A 23,795-nucleotide genomic window follows, 5' to 3' on the forward strand; every position below is an offset into this window, starting at 1 on the left:
AGCACATGCCCACCCTGAGCTGCAGGGAGCCTGCAGAGGCTCTGCTGAGGCTGTGGACTGCAGGAGGATTTGCAGAGGCACCTCCAAGGGAAGAAGCACAAGCTGTGCTCTGCTGAGACCTGTACTGTGCCTCTGACCATCCCCCCAAAGGGTGGCACACATTAGAAACTAAGGCATACATGATATAGAAAAATTAAATAAACCATAATAAATAAATAACCAATAAATCATTGAGGTTGGAAGAGACCAAGATAATCGAGTCCAAACTTTGATCAAACACCACCACATCAGCTGAAAATAAAATCTAGGCTTCTCTACACTTTGATGGACCTTGGCCATCAAGACACTTGGTAGTTGTAAGTAAATCTCCCTTGTCCCAAACTGAGACAGAACAGAGTAGCTTATTGATCATTTTTGATCTACTTAGACATCCTAAACTTTAAAATTAAAAATGCATACATATAGTGTATTTATTTATTTACAGGCACAGAGAATTCACAGTACTGCCAAACTCCTGACACTTAAAGCAGTTCCATGCACATGTCTGAGTCCTGAACATGCAAGATGAGTGTCCATTAGATCCCAGATCCATCTGTTGGATCAGAGGAGACCATGAATAGCACGAGGCTTCCCAAAAAACACACAAGCAAATTCATTTCTCACTGCTTTTAGTTAAGCATGCACTTCTCTGAACTTTTTATTTTAATTTCTAGAGGAGGTGAGCTGTAACACCTCTGCACAAGTTTTCCCTGCTTCCAGCAAGAGCAGTCTCTGAGGAATGAGTACAGGAGACATCCCCTCATTGCCCTGCCCCCTCCCAGAGCCCTACCATCTGAAAAATCTTTGTCTTTCAGTTTCAGCTTGATTTATTGTCCTCCATCTCCTTGAAATTCTGCCCATGAGAGACCAAAATAGCACCTTGCCTTGTGCATGAACCCCACAGAGCACCGAGCATCGGAACCACTCGATTTCAAGCGCAGGGGAATGTCAGGAAGACAAAGCTGCAGTGACAGTGGCTCGAGGGGATGAGTGCACCTTCTCTTAATTCCTCAGCAAAGGTACAAGCAAATGCCACTAACTTCGGTTTTTCTTTCTTTCAAGGAAGTCTCTCTCTTTGGACAACTACCTCTGTTCAGAGGCCTTCTGAGGCTTCAGCATGACTCTGACAAAAGAAGAGCTTGGGTATCCTTATTTTATATTAAAAATGTCCTGTCCAAAGTCTGCAGGCCACTTCTCAAAGTGCCTCTAAAACCTGTATACAAGAAAATTCACAGTCATTTTACTTAGGTAGGTGCTTAACCAAAACACCTACTTCAGTGACATGATCATAACAGGCTCCTTCAATAAGCAACAAAAAGAAATAGATATCAATATCAATTCAAGACAATTCAGACCTTAAATAGCTTCTTATTAAAGTATTTCTCTTATGTCTGCTGTTAAGAAAGACAAATTCAGAAACAGAACCCAAAAAATTATATTTGTCTTTTGCTAAATTTATTATTAAATCCAGTGCAAGGCAGTGAGCTCTTCACAAGGACTCTTTGATTACAACTCTGTGTGCTCACACTTTCTGGAACAGCTCAAAACTTCATAAGATCAGAGTCTTGGGGTTCAGCTCTTAAGCATATATTTACTTACAGCTCATAAACAATACTCAGTAACCCAAAAAGCCCACCAAAATTTCTCATTGTCCTGTATTTCACATTTTATGAATGCATCATTCCTCAGTCCCCTCATTAGCCTTCTCCCTATAGAAAGGTGGAAAGGCTTATTGAACTCACAACAGCACTAGACACTGTTTGTGAGACTCAACATTTTGAATCACCAGGGAAAGGCTGACTATGACCTGGTATCTCTGGGCTAATTCTCACATATTTCAAACATAGTTAGTAATCTAGTGGGTTCTGATTAAAAGTTTGTCCAATCACTAAGAAACAATAATTTCTGTCAGATTATCCTGTTTCACTCTGAAAAATTTGAGCTGCCTGAAAAATGTCTTGGGAAAATGTTTTCAAGCAGCTTCCCCTGTTCTCTTTCAGGAAAATCACCTACTCTACACACTGACAAACTCCTTCTTTACTACTATATCTGTAATTAGCAAAGAATGCCAAACCAAAAATTTTAATGCACAGATGGGTCCTGAAGTACCTTCAGAAGTTCAGCACAGGCCTCAATAGTCAGAGTTTTTCAAGTGAGCTTTGATACAAACCCTGCAGGTTCAGGAGGACTTGTCAGAACACCCCTGTCAAAGAGATGCATTTCTCACCCAACGAGGGATGTTACGATCACCCATGAAAATCCCACAACAAATGCAGGTGCTTCATTACCTACTTCTGATTTGAATTACACACAGATCTGGCCAGACCCCCTCACTTCATTAGCACAGGTCTCTGCCTGCTGGGGCAAAAAGTCGTCTTCTGCGCTGCTGTTGGCAGTCTGAATGTTTCTGTGTTTGTTTTAAACCTTTTCTGAAGTCAGATCTGTTCTTCTCTCCTGTGAAAACTTTCCTGGTTTTCGATTCCTTCCCAAAAATACTGCTGCTGTGATGCTGAGGCCATGTTAGTAATGTCATCTAAAAATCTTAAGGCTGGTCTGAAATACCATGTCCAGATTAATTGCCATAACCAGTTAATTCATAGAATCATTAAGGTCGTAAAAGATCTCTAAGATCACCAAGTCCTATCAATTCGGCACTGCCAAGTCCACTGCTAAATCATGTCCCTAAGCACCACATCTACACACTTTTGAATACTTCCAACCACAGTGATTCCACCACTTCCCTTGAAAGAGTGGAACAAGGCAGCTTGTTCCAATGCTTGACCATCCTTTCAGTAAAGAGATTTTTCCAGTTTTTAGATCCTACCTAAACCTCCCCTGGTACATCCTGAGGCTGTTTTCTCTTGTCATATAATCTGTTACTTGGAAGAGGCTGACCCCCACTTTGGTACAACCTCCTTTCAGGTGGTTGTAGAGTGATAAGGCCCTCCCTGAGCCTCCTTTTTCCAAGCCAAACATCGCCAGCTCCCTCAGATGCTCCTCATCAGACCTGTGCTTAAATAGAAATGGGTCCTGCTCTCCAGCTGACATCAGTGGGCACAGTGTGTCCACATCAAAACTGATCAGTCTCCAAAATAATGTATCTGCTTCCAAGGCCCTGATGGAGAATGGTGTCTAGGCTGTGCTAACTCCCCTGCTGGGGCCAGGAATTGACCAAGAAGATGTTGGTTGTCCTGAGCCAAAGCTGCTCTGGGCTCACTCCTCTTCAGCACGCATGACTGCGCCCCAGTATCCAGCCCCATTTAATTTAAACACAGCTAATGAGATCATGCAAAACACAGGGTAACATTTCCCAGCCTGATCTGGGAGCAATTAAAAGTTGGCTTCTGGCACGGCGTGGGCAGGTGAGGTTCCTGTCACACCACCACCACCACCAGGGCCTGCTGAGGCACCCAGCTCTGAGGGGCAGGCAAGGAGCTCCCGCTGTCCCGGGAGGAGCTGGCAGAGAGGGGACAAGTCCCTCTACCCACCAGGACAGGAGGGCAGCTGCAGGAGGGATCAGGAGGAGCCCACCCACTACTGACACCATGAGCTTAACACTGGCAAAGGCTGACACTGGCACCTGCAGAAACTCGGGCTGCTGGCAAGCAGGAAGGAGGCAGAGCAGGAGCATCCCAGCAAGGCAGCAAGGGAGGGGGAAAGGGAAAACGTCCACACTGGGAGTTGTCTTACACTGAAATTAGAGGGAGAAGGGAACAAGAAGTCCTAGAAGGGCTCTCTGGTGAGCATTAAGTACAAAAATGCTTTGGTCTCAACAGAGCAAAGAGATTTGATAGAGAAATACTTACTCGGCCTGCACTTGTACCACACGAGCAGGTACTTGCCGGTCCCGGGGCAGGGGTCCGTCCCAAAGAGCCGGCTGTTGACGAGGAACTGGCAGCTCCGCCTGTCCTGGCACTCATCCAGCATCTTCTACAGCCGGGGATAGGCACCAGAAACAGAGAAACAAAAGCACTTCAGTGTCCCCGCTAAAGGGAACATCAAACAGACACAACCTGCAGAGACGGAAGGCCATCCTTGCCTCCACAACCAGCCCAGGCAGGAGGCAGGTGATGGTGCCTGACACAGCAGGTACCACAGGAGCCACGGACCCAGTGCTCCTTGCACTGTTTTAAGAGCAGGTTTTCATCCCCTTGCATGGGTGCAAAAGGAAGGATTTGCACTGGGATGGTCACAGATATTTTGAAACACTTGCATGCCATTTAATCATAATATAAAGCAGGATAATCCCAGGAAAAGCAGCTTTGAGGACATGGATCCACCTTGACAGTTAAAAGTAAAGACTTGAACTCTGCCACCACCAATCTGCTTTAGATTTCTCTGGAGAGACACAATTCCAAGACAGCTCTTGTCTCAGTTATATAAAAGCTGGTAAATACATAGATATATAAATTGCTAGTATTCCAATAATTAGTAGTTGTGGTGGGAGCACTGTTATACAGCCAACATAGACAGTTTTTAATAGGGCTCATTCCTCTTCCCCCATGATTATTACATTCTTTTAGCTAAACTCAGGAAGGGACTGTGAGTCAGGGGCTTCTCCCACTACTGGCATTTTGGGTCCTATTCCGTTTTCTGCTTTTCCTCTAGCACTTGCTCCCCACTCCCCCATTCATAACACTCACAAAAACTCCATCTCAGAATCCTCAGGGGCAAGACTTTCTGTCTCCTGCTAGAAAATAGCTTCATTAAGGAAGATTAATGATTTCATTTAACCCTGTGATCCTCTAAAGCAGTGGTGGGGGGGAGAATAATATTGAGTGGGGCAGTAATTAAGTTTTAAATTCAGCTGGATGGCTAGGGTGGTATTTATGTACTCCTGTAGAGCCCCTAAAGCACTAAAATTACCATAATGTTTGCCTGACACACATGAACCTGTCAGAGCATTTTGAGACCACAGAGCAAGGTAATCCACCAGCCTCGTTAAGTCCCTGTGATACAGAGCTGTGAATTCCAGCCCCAAAACAATTAATTTCACTTGCAAGGAGGCACTGGAAAATCCTTCCTCAGAAATTCCCCTAGGCTCCCCTGATCTCTTTTGTCTTCGCTCTGTTCGCTTTTCTTACACCCACCTCGATATTTGGGCTTTCCCACAATCTTCTCCTTGTGCCATTAACATAAAGGCTGTTCCTGCTCAACCATGTGCCACCCAAACCAATTTTCTCTCTGCTTCAGTGAATACTTTCTATTTTTGAGTTCTCCCTGAATGTAATATATAGAATCTTTAGCATTATAACTCTGAATGTCATGCTTTGAACAACAGCTGTTCCAGTTTCAAGTGCAATTTGAAGCTGCCTCATTTGCAGTTGCTCATAACTTCCTACAGCTTTCACCTTTTGGGCTGACACATGTAAGAATTCATGCCTGCCTCAAGTCTGACCTTTATTTTAAAGTTCAAACCAAAACAATCCAGGCCTTTTCTAGCAGGCAGAGAACATATGCTGTTGTTTTCCACTTACAAAGGTAATAAAATGCAGGCATTTCATTTAAAAATACAGGATTTAGGATGGTGAGGTGAACACTGAAGGAGGTGCCTGGGAGCATTAGCCCCAGCTTGACCATCACATTAAAATGCATAGAAAGAGCATATTCTTTCCTCTAGGCTCATAAGGGTTGGCTGCTCACTCAGCATGTGAAATTTAATTTAATGCAAAATCCAGTGAGTTGCAAAGGAATTTAAGCAAGGATCCAGCACAGATAACTCTTTTCATCTCAAAAAGAAAAGAAAAACTGAAACAGTTTTGGAGGGCTACACATATGGAGAGAAATTCTCTCCAAATCACTGTGCCCCTGAAAGGATTTTCTGCTACTGGACAGCCGTGCTTATATACAACTAAAACTAAGAATATTGAGCAAGGGAAAAGAAGCAGGACCCCAAATGTTTCCTTTCCTTCTAGGGAAGCTTTCTCCCCTCAAAGGCAACAGACTTGGGTTTTGAACTACAAACCTGTTCACAGCAGATGGGTGGGCATTTCAAGAGCCTTCAGCATTGTGTCATGGGTGCTGTTAAAACCAGTTGGAAAACCTCCCTGGGTTTCAGCAGAGACTGAGTTAGGCCAACAAGAAAACAAGCTTGAAAACCTCAGCTGAGACACCTCAGCAGCACTTGTTCATCTGTCCTCAGGCTCAGCATCAGGAACAAAGACAACAATTCACTGACCTCAGAGAACCATGGACATGGACAGCCTTCAGGCAGTGCCACTTTGTCTTGGCTCTGCTCTAACTTTTGGCAGCTCTTGCTTATTCCTTGTACTCCACATAAGTGAAACCTGCTGAGCTTACTTCCTGTGGTATGCAAAGGGTGGAAGGGGGCAGCAAAAAACAAAGCCTTAGGGAGAAATTTGTAACTAAATTAAGGAGCAAAAGTCATCCCTGACATTGTGAGAGCACAGAAAAAAGTGAAGTTTTCTTGAGTCTCAATATGCCATTTACTAATTTGTTACATTGTTTAGCTACAGTTCCAATTTAATTTGGCAATAGCCATGACTCTGAAAAGTTTCACGGGGGGGAAAGAAATCAATATTTCCTTTTCATTCATGTAACTCTATTTTACCTCCCCCAAAGGGCAACATTTTTTCCTGAAAATCTAAAAAAATCATTAAGATTTCTGATTTCCTGTACACTGTTTGAGTAATGTCTTATGCATAATGAAACATATCCATGAAAAGTAACATAAAAAAAAAATAGATGTGTTCAATCCTCAGTGAAATACATCAGAAAAAAATGCAGGGAAAATTACCTCTCGTTGATGGTGCATTTTCTTGATTAAAAATTTAAAAAATGTTGTTACACCAGTCTTAATGTTAACTTAAAAACTTGCACATCTAACTTTTACCTATCCTTGCATACACAGAAATTTTCTTTCCCACTGCTTTCATCAGCATGTGCTATGTACCAGCATCTTCTTAAACACTGTGCAGAACATGTGTGACCAGATGATCCCCCAAAGGTACAGTTCCCTGCAGGTCCAGAGGTTCTGGTGTTTACTAGAAGCCAAGACCTTGGCTTTCTGGCCTTACTGTCAAAAATCATACATCTAGGCAGTATCAGAAATTCTGAAGTATTTCTGAATACTTCAGAAAAGCATCATGTCAGATGCTTTTCTGAAGTATTTGCAGATGATCAGGTAGACTGACATCAGGAAAGTTGGAAGTTCACTTCATAGTGAGGGAATGTCTTCAGCTCACATGGTTTTTGATAAATGAATGGAAAAATGTAGGCAATTCATATGTTTTCCTTCTTGTTCTGGTTGTCACTGTCAGCTGAAAAAGGTGGGAAAACACAACCACAAAACCATCCAGAAAGAGGCCCACAAACAATCTGGACTTGCACAGGAACAGCAATAGGCCCACAGAACTGTCCCTAGCTGGGAAGTACAACCAGCTCCTTATGTCTCCAAGTCTGGTAGATCCCTGACTAAAGCCAAATAAAGTCACCTCAGTTTAGATTATATTATAACAATCACTCCAACTGAGGAAGGTGGAGGAGGAATTCAGGAATTCCTGTCTGGCATGAAAGGGGAGGGAAGACACATTAATTGCACTGTGCCATTTTATAATTGCGTTGCAGTGGTAAATCAGGCCAGAGGGCTGACAGCCAGTGCTCAGGAGGGAAGCTGTGGCTGTTTAAACCCATTCCACTCCCTGGTTCATGACTGAGCTAAGAAGCTGCAAGATTTAGAGGAGATAAGAGAGCAAGAAAAGTGAATTCAAGTAAAACAAACACTAATCTAACCCCTGTGATTTATGCCCTGGATTAATCTCCCTGCAGTGACCTGGGTCTTAAAGCAAGGGCAGCCTCATGCTCAAAATCATGTCTTTCAAGTAGCCACTGCAGATGAAACAGCATTCCCGTGCTCATTTTGTTGTGCTTGTTAGCTAAGTAATTGCTTGTGCTCATTAGATAACAACCTTTTAAATGAGGAGCTGGATGCAAGCTCTGCAAGGAGGCCATCCCCAGCCATTCCCAGGGGTGCGCTCGTTTTTAGCCTGTCTCTTCAAATCACTCTTCAAGAAGTGCTTCCCCTGCACGCTTAAAATAAACCACAACTGAGCTTTACACCCAAGGCAATTAAACTTATCTCAGTTCTTGGTCCCTCAGAGCAGTTCAGAGATTCAACACACTTAGGGTGAAACTTTGGCCCCATAGAAGCCAATGGTGAAACTCAAAGGGAACGGGGGCTTTGCCACGGGGCTGCTCCCTGTGCAGCCTCCATCTTCAAAGGACCATAAGGATGACTGCAGGGCATGTCAGTCATGCATGAAATTACACAGAGGAGCCCTACTAAAGAATTGCCCAAATTGTGTGTTGCTGGGGAGAGTAACTGACAGAGCAAGCTGCATGAATGTATCAGAGCCATGTGCAGTCAAATGAAGATGCACATAGCTTTGTATTAAGACATTTATGCAAGAAGATACCAGTAATTTTAAGTATTTTTTGGTCAAATTCGGTCCAGGCATGGACACTATGGTGGAGTTACACCAACACTTATATTGATGCACCTTCAGAATTCTAGTAATGGGAAGAAGTAAATACAACAAACAAGGCAGCATGAACTCTCCCTACAGCACAGCGCATTCATAATGTCTTCATGTCACATTTCATTTGAATTTTGATACTCTTTTATGTACCCTTGAACACTGGTAATACATTAAAACATGCTATAAACTTATTGCTTTCAAGTTTAAAACTTATTTACAGGTCCTGTTTCTGAATACTGAACATTCATCTCCATTAATGCAAATTACTGAAGTCCATGGAGGACGATTTTCCAAGAATTAGCAACAGGGAAGCACAGACTACATGAGGAAGTTAAATCCATGCTGATGAGGTGCAGGTGACTTGCCTGTGGCTTCATTGAGCCACCTTCCCATCCTGCTCCACTAGAAACTAGTTCAGCTTTGCCCAAATTACTGCATTCCATCTGTGCATCACTTGAAGAAGAGATCAAGGCCCTGAATCTTGATCTATAGCAGGTTTTAGTGCTCTACTATCTCTTACCACTCTCCCATGGACCTTGCAGTGCTCCAAGCAGAGTCAGCAGGAGGAAACTATGCCCACATGTTTGGTGATTCACAAAAACATACCAGACTGTGAAATAAAGGACTGAAAACTGGGCATGCATTCCTTGTCACCAGCTCTGCTATGGGGGTAGTAGATTCCAGCATGACAGTAGAGCAGACAGCAGTGGGCTGGGATGTTAAAACACCAGCAGGATTCACCAGTGCTCTTCTGGCAGGGCCTTGAAAGAGCCCAGAAACAGCAATTCACAAAGAGCAGCAACATGTTCACCAAATAGAAGGGCCTGATAAAAGCTGCATTACAAATATCACCTAATTAACATTACCTACATTTCCTAACAGTAGGAAACTTAATCTGTATGCAGGGTCAACTTCAAAGGGAGAGGAGGTCTCAGCTGAAGAAATACAAAAGGATGCATAACCAAAAGTCATGAGATTAAAGAAAGGGAAAGCTTAAAACACAAAGAGGAGAGAAAAAAAACCCTGGAAGCAAACCATTACACTGTCAAGCAGGGTCTTAGTAGCAATGATGGAAGCCCCATGACTTGGAAAGTTTAAATTTAGAGTAAACAAAGCATTAGGAGGCTTATACCCTGGGGAGCAGTCCTGCCTCATCAGGGAGACAGGCTGCACTGGCCACCTCTGCCTCCAGTGCCTCTTCTCCTGCAGGACATAATCACTCTGCTCTGATGAGCTACTTCAGTCATGCCAAAGATTTCACAGACACAGCAATTTAGAGATTGTCTGTGACCTCTGCATCCAGCAGTTCTACTTGCAAATAACTAGCTGGAGGAGCCACTTGCCAGAGAGTTCTATTTCAGCTTAGGCAAGATTCATGAATGAAACAGCACTGGTTCTGTGATTTTTAACAGCAATTTCGGCAGTGCAGAAAGCTCTTCTGGACCCTGAGCTCACTGCTCACCATCCTGTGCAAAGTAATTAATGTGGTCTGAAAAAGAGTTTCCCGCACTGCTCTTTAGTTCACTGACATTTTTGAGACTGAAACATTCCTTGTTCAAAATGCCTAGAAACTGTGGAGTTCTAATATTCAATATAACAATGGGTTCTCCTCCAAGTAGTACTGATGACCATTATTCTTCCTTTCTACCAATTTCTTCCTTCTTTCCCCCGACCATCATCATCTTCTAGATGTTCAAAGTCATGAGAAACATGAGGACTAAAGTCCTTGAAGTCCTTTTTTATTCCTGTTGAGGCCACTTAGGGCTGTGACATCAGTGGGACCATGCAATATCTGGTGACTGGACATGTCAGGAGCCATTGTCCTTGACCTGCCAAGAAAGCTGGAGCAGTTGGGAATGTTTCCTTTTACTTGGTATTTTACCTTTAATCCAGAATAACTGGGGAAAACAAAATCCACTTTGGAAACAGCAGCACCAGCCCTCTGTTTTGTGATCAACAGCTGGCCTGTGCTTTGAGAGCCATTTCTGAAAAGTTTGTCTCATCTTTCCATCAGCAAAGAGGTAGCACCCTTTTGCTTCTTCTTTTTTTATTTTTCTGGTTTCACAGAAACCTTCCTGGTAGACAAAAATGGGGAAAAAAAAAAAGTGGGAGGAAGAGTTCGGGGAATCCTGGGGTCAGCATGCAAGGAATCTGTTCCCTTTTGCAGGGCTGCTGAAGCAACAGCAGGAGATGGTGGCAGCAAAGGTGTCCTGTCTCCCACCCAAAGGACAATAGGAAATACCACATCAGCAGCACTAGTGATCCTTGTCACCAAGGTCTGGTTGTCCTGGAGAGTGCTGAAAGAGACCCAGGGCACAGGCCGTGCCCACAGGCCCTCCCCAGATTAGCTAGTCTTTCTAAGGAGAGTTGGGATTCAGCTCCAGAGCACCTTCTAAGCACAGCTCCTCTTGGGAAAACAAGTGACAGGGCAAAACATTGCCCTTGGAAGAGCATCTATCTGCTGATTTCAGTACCTGTGCAAATGAAGAGAGAAGTTAGCCCTCAATGTCTTTGGTAAATATCAGGGGGCAGAAGCACAACAAATTAAGTGGCTCTCCAGGGTTTTCTGTTTTCCTTACAAATAAGCTGTGGTTTAATTTTCTGCCAATTTATCAAAATGAGAAAATTGCAGATAATCAGCTGTAAAGTGTAATATAGTTTTCTGGTAATAAGCAATAATTTTAGCCAACCATTACACATTCTTCCATACAAACCTCAAGTGTTTCATTGCTGAAAACAAGTGGCATCAAAAATACTGATCCAGAATTCAGCCTTCCAGTACATAAAGGGGGCTTACAAGAGGCTTACAAGAAGGGTGTGCAGTCATACAACAAGGGGAAAAGCCTTGAGGTGAAGGGTAAATTTAGATTAGATACTAGGAAGAAATTCTTTACTCAGAGTGTTGTGAGGCATTGGAACAGACTGCCCTGTTCTGGCTGTCCCATCCCTGGAAGTGTTCAAGGCCAGATTGGATGGGGCTTTGGGCAACCTCATCTAGTGGAAGGTGTCCCTGCACATGGCAGGGGGTTAGAACAAGACAATCTTTAGGATCCCTTCCAACTCAGACCCTTCTATGAATCTGTGATGATTCTATGAATGTCCAAATTCTTTGTGCATTTGGAAAGCTCCCACTGAATCTGACATTACAGTGTTAGAACCACAGAAATGTGTAGTCTGGGGTCACTGGGTCACTGCCTTAATGTCTCATACACACTCTCCCAGGTGGTCTGCAAACAAAACAAGTGACTAAAGCAAGGAATCCTGGCAGCCAATCACATAAAGCTGAATTAGTAGTGGTTCTCTCAGTGTAATCAACTCCTTCTTTTCCCTTTTTAACATAGAAACAATATCTGAACTGGACATTTACAGTGGAGAGAGATTGTAAATGGGAGTTTACATGCACAGCTAGTGTTTGCAGGGCACAGTTAATAAATGCTCCTCACTCCCTCCAGACCACTCTGCAGAGAAGCAGCAAATTTATACAGTCATGGGTTTGATTAGACACAGTGATTTTATACACTTAGTTATGAAGGGTTTGGTTTGGCTGACTTTTTCAATTGCTGACAACCAGAATATACACACAATTGGTCCTGCCTGTAGCAGCCATATATCTGAGTTGCAAAACCACAAAAATACACGCAATTTCCTTGTCTACAGCTTTCCAATTTTCCTACACATATGCATTTCCTACCAGTGAGCTGCAGGCAGCTTGCCATTCAGCTTGTGGAGTTCCTGGCTTACCCCTCAGAGAGGCCTCACCCCCTCCAGAACTGAGAGAGAAGATGAGATTCATCTCTGGCATTTGGACTCATCCTACCCTGGGCAACCACAACACATGGAAGGATCAAAGCCACATCTGGGGGCACCAAAGAGGCTGTGAGTCTCCTCCAAAAAGGCTCAGGAACTTGCCAAAGGTGTCCCAAGAAATTTGTGGCAGAAGAGAGAATGTCAGTTGCTTTCCCAGCACATCTGCATTCCCCAAAATGGGTTAATAACAGTGTTTTGGTCACAGTCATGTAAGAAATGTACTGCACAAGGGATCTGCTGCAGGACTACCTACAGGGAACACAATTCTTACTCTGATAAACAAGGATTGGGAATTACAAGCCACCTAAGTATTGAACGCAAACTATTGAAAGCAAAGCTAATGGGGAACAGGTCTGAGGACATAAAAAGCTAAGAGAGGCAGGTAAGGATTTATTTTCAATCCCTCCTACACATAAAACCATGAAATGGAAACTCTAGGGTAATATCTTCCCTCTTCTCAAGTTCTTCCAGATGCCTTAACTGGGCCACTCACCCACAAGGGTTCAGGCGATGCTCATAGCTATCAATCACCTTGGTAAATGAAATGTTGCAAGTAAATTTTTCAGTAAATCAATAAAAGAAGGGAAGGCTTGCCTCTACCAAAGCTTTCTCCCTGTGTTCTCCCACCCTTAACAACACAACTGCCTCTCGTCTGTTTCATTATGAACTTTTGTTATCATATCTGGGAAAACCTTCCACTGATAAGGACCACATCCTCCCATACTACAGCTCAGTCCCCTGCTGTGCAATGGAAGTGTCATGAGGGCAACTTCAATTCTGTCAGCTTAAGGGTTACACTACAGCCAAACACCAACCTTGTGCAAATTCTTGAGAACTTACCACTGTCATTTGGAAGCCAAAGCGCTCAAATCAACTTTTTAAAAAATGCTGTAAATGTCTCTTAAAAACCCTGGGTGCAAGAGGGAGAAGTGATGTGGAAAACTCTGGCCTTTAGCCAAATTATAAAAGAAATTACTCACTAAGCCTGTAGGTTCATTAATCTAGTCTGCTATATTTTTTTATTATGAGTTATTCTTGATTCTAAGCCGTAAACACACTGGATGACTGAGAGCTTTGCCCAAAAGTTTTCACAGTCCCAAGTCTGGCACTTGGAAAAACTTGTGCTTGCTTCAATACCCAGGAGCAGACCCTATTCATCTCAACAACATCAGCCAACTCATGTTTCTAATTTTAGTTGTTCCTACTGACAGTTGAGCAACACTGGCACCTTCCAAGTAATCCTTTGATTTGCTGACATCACATGTGCTCTTGGGACAATACACAGCGACAACTTTCCCTACACAGATGGTCAGAGCTGATTAACTACTGGGGGATGTTACGAGTTTAAGTGATGTATGACCACTTACAGTGGCCTAAGAGCCAAATGAGTCACAAGAAGTAAAGCCAAGGATTCTTTTTGGGTTTCAAGTTACCAAAGTAAAAGCCTCTTGAAATAGTATCTAAAGCAAAAAGAATGCTACAGCAATTTCTGAATGTGTTGAAAAGGTAGTAATTGGGAAGGAAAACTATAAAAATAATGCTCTTCAAACCCAGTCAAACATAATGCAGTCCTGAAGTGTAATTCTCTTTCAACCACATTCCTGAAGTGTTACTGACTAGAGTTGCAGGAAAACTAAGAAATTCACTATCAAAATCTAATTCAGTCCTGTCTAAACTACAAAGATGAATTATCCACTAAGTTGTGTGAGATGTCAGAGCTCCCGTGCTGGGTAGCCCTGCTTAAGGCAGGTCTGTTCTGCACCAACACTGAGAGCTGCTGCCTGGCCAAGGAAAAGTGAAATTCAAAATTAAGAAATGCATTTTAACAATACCTGAAGAGAAGTGCCAACTGAGCAGGCAACATCTTCTTTAGTTAAAGTTGCATAGGAGTGGGGATAGCGAGAAGGACACAGCTGATGACTTGGTACAATTCGGCCATAGAAAGAAGACTGGATGCTGATGGTAGTTCTGTGGGGACATCTCAGGGACACATATTCTCCATCACAGGCATGGTCAGTGTAATTCTTTAGTACCTGTGATATGTAACCTGCAAAAAACACAACAAAAACCATCATTAGGGAAAAGTAGTTAAAAATTAGTTGATTTACAGCAGTGCGGCCAACAAACACAAAATAATAGGCAATGAGGCATGCAGATTTTATTACTCATCTCACAAAGGTGCAAAGGAGAGACACAATGACAGGGACATTAGGGACACTTGGTGATTTGACCTTTAGCCTTGTTTCATATCCTTAGTGGAAGGAACATTTGGATGCTCTAAATTCTTAGTTGAATCATACAACTTATTTTCATCAGCATATCTGTCAAGTTTACAGGAAATGAAGCTGAGCCAGACTCATCATTTAGACTTAATCTAGATGACACGTGCAATTTTTGGCCTCTCAATACAAGACAGATTTCTATAAACTGGAGTGAGTACAGAAAGCCACCAAAAAGGCTGGAAGCTGGAGCACTTTCCCTGTAAGAAGCGGCTTCTTTAGCCTGGAGAAGAGACATTTTTGAGAGGAAATAACAGCAGCCTGCCAGTATCTACTCTGAGGTTATCAAAGAGATAGAGCAGGCTCTTCACAGTAGGAAAATGAGAAATAACAGGCACAATAAGAAACAGGAGTTTTAGACCAGATATATGGAGCAAGTCCTTCAGAGAGCAGTCAAGCAGTGGAGCAGCTTGCCCGGAGAAGCTGTGCAGCCTACATTATTGGAAGTTTCCAAGACATTACTGGATAAAGCCCTGAGCCAGCAGGTCTGACATTCTAGAGCAGTAGGTTAGACTAGAGAACAGAAGTCCCTTCCAACATCACTTTTCCTATAAACTAATGGTCATGGGCAAAAAGGCCCAAATGCAAAGTCACTAAGGGGAAGGTTGGGGTACAACTGGTTGTATGAGGTCCTATTTCATCCTGGCACTCCAGTCCTATCTTTGATCTCCTTTCACATTATACCATTTTAATTCTTCTGGCTGCACCTTCTGTCCTAGGCCTTTGACACTTCCTGAGAGCTTTGCTTTCCCTTTCATTTTGAACAGTCACAATATTTTTTGAAGGAAAACACTGCACAGAACCAAATCTCTCCTTGTTTCTTAGGGGATTATGTTATCCACTATAATGAAGTTGTTGACAAGAATAAAGCAGGGGGACAAAGTCTCATTAAAATTACACTGAGTCAAAAGGGCTGATTACAGTCAGGTTGCCGTGGGAGCTCCCAAACAATCCTGACTTTGCCACATGCAGGGAAGCCTCCTGGTTGCTGATACAGAGACATCCATCCATACAGGGAACACTAGAGCATGCCCCATGTCAGTGTCAGCCATGGCTGCATTCAACCCCACAGATCTCCTCTCTGCAATGGGTTTGAAAGTCCCCTTCCCACTACTGTCACCTACACAAGCCTACAAGCAGCCATCCCACAATGCCTGTCCCTATATTCCTCTTCCTCTGTGAAGGGAGACAGAGAGAGGACACGGTGGGATGGCTGCTGCTATACGCTTAAAGAGATAGTAGAGAAAGGGGATAAAGCAATTAAAAGAAACAATCCCTGGACAAATTCCTAAGAGGGAAGATAAAATTTGTTTTTCAAAAAAAAGACTATTCTCTTGGTGACCCATAATCACAGAATGACTTAGGTTGTTACTTTTACAAGTCATCTAGTCCAGCCTTCTGTTCCAAGCAGGGCCAATTTAGTCCAGCTTTCCCAGTTCTGAACCCAAGGGTGGAGACTCCACAACCTCTCTGAGCACCCTGTGCCAAAGCCTAACAACTGTCACAGTGAAACCTTTCAGAGAGAAGACTCATTCCATTTTGTCTATACCTTTACATATTTAAAACAATAATTAAATCCCACTTTCCTAACTTTTTACTTCCCATATCCAGACCTTTTACTGGGAATAGCTCTTCTTCCATGCCAACACCAAAACCTGGCTCAGGAGTGCTGTGAAAGACCACCAGTTTCAACAAATTTCAAGATGTCTAAAACAACTACAATTACTGTTCTTAGAGAAAACCAACACACAGTAATATAGCTTCATCATTCAGCTGCCGCTGTGGGGGCTGGATTCTCTGATTTCTCTAAATTTTAGCCTGTAGTTCTTACTTAACATTTAACAGTTCTGTTGCTGCAGTGCCTCAAGGTGTGTGCCAAATAAATATTTACTCAAATCAGCATATTAATTTCCAAGTCCCGAGGGCAGCTTTTGCTCATAAGAAAAAAGCTGAGACACAGCCTCAGTTATCAGAGTGAGTGACAGGGCTGCATCAGATCAGCAAAAACACTACTTAATTTAGTGCTTTTATTTCACTTGTTCAAGGAGGCGCTCTGGGACAAAATTAACTACTGGGGTGGACCTGCTTTCCCAGCTGATAGAATACATGCCCTGGGGGTGCTGCACACCTAGTCCTGGAATTAGTTCAGCTCTCTCCCTCAAAAGTAAGGCAACTATGCAGGATGGCCATCAGGGCAAGCAAACCACAAACAGAATCAGAATACAGCACAAAATATTGAAATGCATTTCCACGCTGTTAGTCCAGTGCATTAGTACTTTTCCCTGAGGCCACCCTATTAAGGAGCCAGAGCAATACAACCAAAGTGCAGTCAAGACTTTACTGTCTCCTCTGAATATTCAACTACTCTACATCAGAACAGCCTCCTACAGCATGCCTTTCATATTGCCAATTCAGGATCAGGAAAGGTTTCAGCCCCTGCAATTAGTGCAGATCACTTGTTGAAACAGCTCCTTCCTCTCATTTTCCATCAGCAATCTCAAAATAACTTGAGTTCGCTCAAGCTCAAGATATTGATGGGATTGAATGCTTTGATGGAGACTGACTCATAATAAACAAAGCACAATGTCTGAAACATCTGGCACTGACCACTGTCAGAGAGAAGAGACTGGATTAGGCACGGGCATGGTCATGGAGGAGATGATGTTCTTCGAAGTGCAAAAGGAAAAGAATTATTGCTTTTTTGGGTTTTTTTTTCTCTTTAAGTGTGTCAGATTTGTACTATTTCATTGGCAGTTCTTTTGAAAGTGTTGGCATTTCATTACCCATTGATTCATTGTTCAGTTAGCCAAAATCTGAATTCTTTTCAGGATCCTTGTTGAATTTTCGGTATCAAGTCTCCAAGTATCCTTTTATACCCTTACATGTGGTATCAGGGAGGGAACTACTGGGACTCTCTTTGCTGAATGAAATATATAAACATGAATCCAGTGGCAGGTGATTGAGGACTTCAATAGCACTTGTATACCAGGGTAAAATGATGTTAGAGCAGGTGGTAATTTGAGCTTCTCTTAAAAAATATTAATTTCATTTGAAAACATGTTAAAAGCAACAAAGAAATATAATAATTAAGCCCATTAAGCATTTTCGAAAGCATGTTTTGAAAACCTGGGATAACAAAAATAATCTCAATATGTTTTGGCGTTAACACTTCTCTTTTGTTAAGGATTGTGTCAAGGATGTGGAATCTTTGATTATGGGCTTTCATACTCCCAAGTTAAATCAATGTATAGAGATCCAGAGTTAAATGTCTCCTCAATTCAAAAAACCAGTGTCACCACCAAAGCAGGTGGTGACACTGGTTTATTCTGGAGATAGAATAAACAACCAAAATAAATGCATCACGAAAATAATATATCATTTTTCCCTCAAAAAAGAAGGAAATATTCCCTTTAAACACCACCTGCAATTTATTTTTCCAAAGTGTGGGGTTTGCCTGCTATCAGTTACCAGCAATTATTTTACACTACTCATCAAACACAATGCTAAATGCTGACAGTAACTTTATCCCCCCCAGCAATGTCAGCTCCCAAGAATCATTTGAACCATTGCCTCTCCAGGAGACTGTTGATGAGTTCCCATTTAACAGTCAGTTCTAAATCCTAACGCATATGAAGGAAAGAGAAACATAACTGCTTCATACAGAATATCACCATTTTACAGGAACTGTAAATCTAAACATCCTCCTTTATTCCTCTCATGGAGCTACTCCCTTCCTTTTTGAAACCAAAGTGGCTGATGGAGCAGTTCACAAAAGCACAGATGGCATAAGGGCTTCCACCCCATCCAGAAGTAGGAAAATACAGCCTCCGGTACATAAAGGGGCTTTACAACAAGTCCAGAGAGGGGCATTTCACAGGGGCACAAAGTGAGAGGACAAGACAGAATGGCTTTAAACTAGAAAATTCTCCTCTTAGGAAGAAATTCTTTACTGTGAGGGTGGTGAGGCCCTGGCACAGGTTGCCCAGAGAAGCTGTGGCTGCCCCATCTCTGGAAGTGTTCAAGGCCAGGTTGGACAGAACTTGGAGCAAGCTGGGATAATGGAAGGTGCCCCTGCACAAGGCAGGGGATTGGAATGAAATGGCCTTTAAGGTCCTTTTCCAGCCCAAACTGTTCTAGGATTCCATGAGTCTATGAGTCTGTAACTGTTCTTTGATAAAAGCAGAGCACACAAACATTCATTTATGTATCCCAATTAACCATGGCTGTCTAAAACCAGCAAGTTCTCTTCTCCTGCTTCCACTAAAACCAGTTCTAGTTTTGCTTGACAAGGCACATAGCAACTCACCAGCTCACCAATCGTCAGAACAGAGATTTCATCTTTCACCAGCGAACATCCCTGTAGGAATGTGCTGGAAGAATAGAGACAATCACAATAGAACTAACTCTTTTTACAGTTTGGATGTGATCCCAAACCTTTAATAAATTACAAGAAAATTCAAAGGATCCTAATGGCTAATTAATTACTACATATAATTAAAGCCAGAGCTTCATAAACATCTGCATCAAGCTACATCCAAGCTATTGTAATGTCTTCTTAAAATATCCCATTTTGAGCTGTAGTGGTTACAAATACAGGAGTACATACATATCATAGAGACAAATCAACCTCATAAAAAAAGGACTTTATACTTAGAAATAAGTGATTTACCAATCACTGAAACACATGGAGTCACTGCAATTAACTGCTAGTGACTTAAGTATTCCCTTGTGGCTGGTTGACACAGATCCTTTTATTTATAATCCTCTTATTTTCCAATCCATATTGTTTTTTCAATATTTGCTGCCATTTTCTTCTAATTTCCTCAGCTTCCTTGCAGATGTTATAGAGACACTGAATGTGACACAGAACTTTTTTTCCAGGAGATAGCTTAATCAGATTTTCTGGAGTTCAGACAACCCCTAAACCACACTGGTTTTCAGGCAGGCCATACACTGGAGAATTTCAGCTTTTTCTTTATGGGCAGAGCACTGATCCTTGTAACATCTCACAGAAACAGAGCTGAGCCAGGGGAGTCAAGTGACAGCCATGAGGATGGGCCAACAGAGCTGAAATGTGACCCCAGGCCAGGCTTGAAGCCAGAGCAGGGACTCAATGAATGCATTTCATACCAGGCATTACTGATAATCCTGTGGTGGTGGCAGCAAAAGCCGCTCTCTCAAATCACAGAGCAGCCCAGTACAGACAAGTAGGGTTTGTTTTGCTTTGTTACTAATGCTGGAGATTGAAATGCGCTATTACAATCCTTCTACAGAGAGATTTGCTTTCAGTTCAGCTACTCCCCAAGCCTTTCACCTTTCAGATACCATACAGCTCTGAACAAACCTGAACATCTTGTAAGCATATGAAGGAAAATATTTTTATTTTAAGTCAACAGTTCCCTGCCCACTATCTGATCTTCTGTACCTCAGCTATAGTTCCAAACAGGATCCAGTGTTAATTCAGAAAAATGGTTTTGAAAGAAGAGTGAACTTAGAACTGCAGCTGAGTGCCAGCTAAAGTCTAAACAAGGTAAGGTTTTGTAAATGCTGATCAGTATTTCATACCAGGTTTTTGTAGGGATGAGAAAGTACTGGAAGTTAGACTGGTGAAGGCTAGGCATGGCAGGAATAAAAACACTGTCATTTTCAATTCTGCTGGCTTGAATATGACACAGATACTATTGAGGATTAGTAATTATTCCCTTAAATTCCCTAACTCTAAACTTCTACAAAGGTCAATAAAACACTACAGCTTTTACACAGACAGTCGGAATTACTCTGGAGAATTAAAAAAGCAACTCCAACTGCAAGTATTTTTGGTCTACAACTTTAAACAATCAGTCTAAAAATTCAATAGCAAAAATCTTTTTTTGTTATTTGAATTATCATCTTTGATGATTTTCTTTGACTGTCCCATAACTCCATATTTTCTTGAGAGCTTACTTTTTTTCTAAAACAAATTTTAAAAGCCTTTACAGCTATGGAGATTTACTTTTCCTGAAATTCTACGTTTTGAAAAAACAAATGGACAGAGTTTAAAAAATTATCTTTTTTTTTTTTTTAATGCTTGAATATTTATCCTGGAAGGGCCTCCTGCAGGTCACCCAGCCCAGACTGCTGCTTGGAGCAGGGTCAATATCAAAGTGAAATCAAGCTGCTCAGCACCTTGTTCAGCCCTGAGCAAGGGCTGCCAATAACAGGGATTCCCCAGCCTCTGAGGTACCTCTGCCAGGGCTTCATCGCCCTTGTCATTCAAATTTTTTCAATTTTTTTTTCAAATAAATGTTCATAATTTCCCCTGTCACAACTCAGGTTTCTTGCCTTCTGCCTTGTTAGTTTGCACCTCTGAGAGGAGCCCAGCTTTGGTTTATGTATAGTCATTTCCAGGAAGCAGAAGGAAGCATCTGGATACTGCTTTCTCTTCTCCACCATCCCTCCTATGCCATGTGCTTCAGGTTCAAAGTATCCTCCTGGCCCTCCACTGGACTCCCTCCATTTGTCAGTGTTTCTCCTAGAATTGTGCACCAGTATCATGACTGGTGATTCAAGGTGCTGTCCACCCACTTCCTTTGGATTTCAGGAATTTCTCAAAAAACTCTTGTTTGCTGAGCTGTATGGTTGCAGGCAGCCATGATTTTGCAATATATTTGACAGTACAGAGAATTTGGTTGGAAGGCAGCGCACAAGGACTTCACCAGCTTGCAGCCCTCTCTCCAGCTACTTGTTGCTCCCTTGTTTCAGATCTAAGCCTCTTCCAGTGATTTGTGCGCATGTGATGTACGGAGGTGACAGCAGCCAGAGCTGGAGCACAGGTCAGAGTGTCCATGGATGCCTCCTGCCAGCACTGGAGCAAGAGATGGAGTGCACAGTGTGTAGGTACATCTGTGGCCACCGCTGGCTGTCAAGCTGGGCTGGCTGGCAAGTAGAATAAAAGCTTTGGGCGGCAGGTATGAAAGCCACCACAAGACAAATACTGCCAAGGCCAGAGAGGCTTTGAGTTGTCTGCAGGAGGTCCAGGACAGCTATGGCAAGACCAGGAGTCAACAAAGCCTCTCTGCATGCTCCTATCTGTGTGAGGTGACTGGGGATCACAGACCCAAGTGCCACATGGACTCTCTGGGGCCATTTTCAGAGGATCCACATTGAATGTATTTATTTTACATTTCCTTCTAACAGGCTTTCATCCTGCTCAGCTGGAGAGGGGAACAGGATGAGGCCACTGGTGCTGTTTTTGTGGAAGCCAAGTGTTCCTGCCTGAATCCAGTGGCCCGACCCAGCCCCGCTGTCAGGAACACCTGCTCAGCACCTCAGCTGCCTGCACCTGGGGACACAGGCTCTTGTTTCTCTGCCTCTATCAGGCTGCCAGATTTGGCAACTCCTAACCCTTCCCACTAAAAATTCCATGTGTATGTACATGTGTGTGTGTAGATATATAAAAAATATATTTATATGTAGACATATGCACACACACGTGTGTGAAAAAAACCAAGGAACTTTGCAGAATATTTTACCTAATTTAAGTTGCAGAAGAACTTGGACCTCGCTACAACTGAGGAGTTCATGTTTTGCAGTACTAAATTTCTTATAACACTTTGTTAGAATAATGTCATAACTTCATAAATATTAATATATTATATAAGTAATATGGTAGTGTTACAGCATTATAAATATTAATGTCTTGCTTTAATTGAAAAAAGGATAACTTGCAGTGGTATGTATTATGTGTCAAATACATAAATTATATTGCACATCGTGCAATGAAATTTATAAAATACATCTTATAGCATAACCAGGTCGTCTTGGGAAGCCTTATGGGGTTTGTTCAGCACTCAGAGAATGAGAGCTGTGATTTTGAGAGAGATTTAGACTATACTTCCAACAGTCCCCAAAGGTCAATCCCATACACTGTGACAAGCTGGGCACTATTTCATTCCAGAGATACAGCTGCAGTAAGGCTTAAGGTCATTGCTTTACAGCTGAGGGAACTGCATGGGTGATACTTCCTGAGCAGCTTCAGCTGGCTCTTTCTCCTTGGCTCCCAACCAAGTCCTTTCCAAAACACAGTCATCCCACACATAAATCACAGCACTGCTCACTCTAGCCTTGCCATTGCATTCTAAGTAGCAATAAAGAACTTAACACCGCCACAGCCATGCAGCTCTTCTAAATTAAGTTATAACAGATTTATTTTATTCAAAAGACAGTTTTATCTAGGTGGTTTATATACAAGAGATTTTTAACAGCAAAACCACAGTGATATAATTAGTCTGCTGTAATTATACCCATATAAAACTTCATGATACATGCATAATTACCAATGCATCTTTCCTCATGTATTAAAATCTCATTGGTGTTCATTTGGACTTACATTTTCATACTAAAGTCCTTTTGATCCCACCCCTTCAGGTGATAAATTCTTATTAAAAATTCAGCCTTGAAAATCAACATCATTACAAAATTAAAATGCAATTGGAAAGAGCCCAGCTAAGAAAAAAACAATCCCAAAGCTTGATGTCTTTCAGCAGCCAGGTTTAAGATCTCAAACAGGAGGATCCGTCCCCACACTCAGCCTGTCCTTGAAGCATCACTATGTCTTAGGACAAGAGACTGATAACTGTTCTGCACCTTCTGGTCCAGACACTAACATTCCTGAAATCAAATTTTTGTCATTTGGCAGCTCTATCTCCATCAAATCCCTTCTTGGGCCCTCAGCTGTGTCAGAAGTCAGTGCTGGCAAGCACAGAGCCTGTCAGCAGTCCCCTGATGCACCCTTATGCCCAATGAATGCATTTTTTTTTTATCTCTAATATTTAGGAAGCAAGGGATTTACCAGTTCACCACATACCAAAGAAAATTTGATCTCAAATCTACTCTGGAAATAGGAAATATTTGGCATTTGTCATGAAAGCAGGTTGTGTTTATCTCTGGTAAGGTCTGTAACAGCTCCTTCATGTCCCCACACAATGTGACAGTGAGAAACAGAGCAAATTTTACCAAAACCCAGGCTTTCACCATTGCAAACACAGAGGGCAGGGGTTTTTTTTGTACCAGAACATGCAGCAAGGGAGCTATAAATCAGCCATTCTACAACTGTGAGCCTCAGCAGAGCTACAGCAGAAGATGTGCCTAAAATCAGCCTGGCCTTTGCTCACAGCTTTACTGGGAGTTACAG

General features: G+C 42.4%; 1 protein-coding gene across 1 annotated transcript in view; it reads right to left on the minus strand.

Moving 5' to 3' along the window:
* The window catches only part of LOC115902109 (protein eva-1 homolog C-like), a 203,465-nt gene that overhangs the window by 132,798 nt on the left and 46,872 nt on the right, over nucleotides 1–23,795 (minus strand). The window contains exons 2-3 of the mRNA XM_030945326.1: nucleotides 14,177–14,391; nucleotides 3,846–3,969 (exon numbers count right to left, since the gene is read on the minus strand). Of these exons, the coding sequence (XP_030801186.1) occupies nucleotides 3,846–3,969; nucleotides 14,177–14,391 (339 nt within the window). The remainder of the gene's footprint in view (nucleotides 1–3,845; nucleotides 3,970–14,176; nucleotides 14,392–23,795) is intronic.

Source organism: Camarhynchus parvulus, chromosome 3 (genome assembly GCF_901933205.1).
Source record: "Camarhynchus parvulus chromosome 3, STF_HiC, whole genome shotgun sequence".
NCBI classification, from domain to species: Eukaryota; Metazoa; Chordata; class Aves; order Passeriformes; family Thraupidae; genus Camarhynchus; species Camarhynchus parvulus.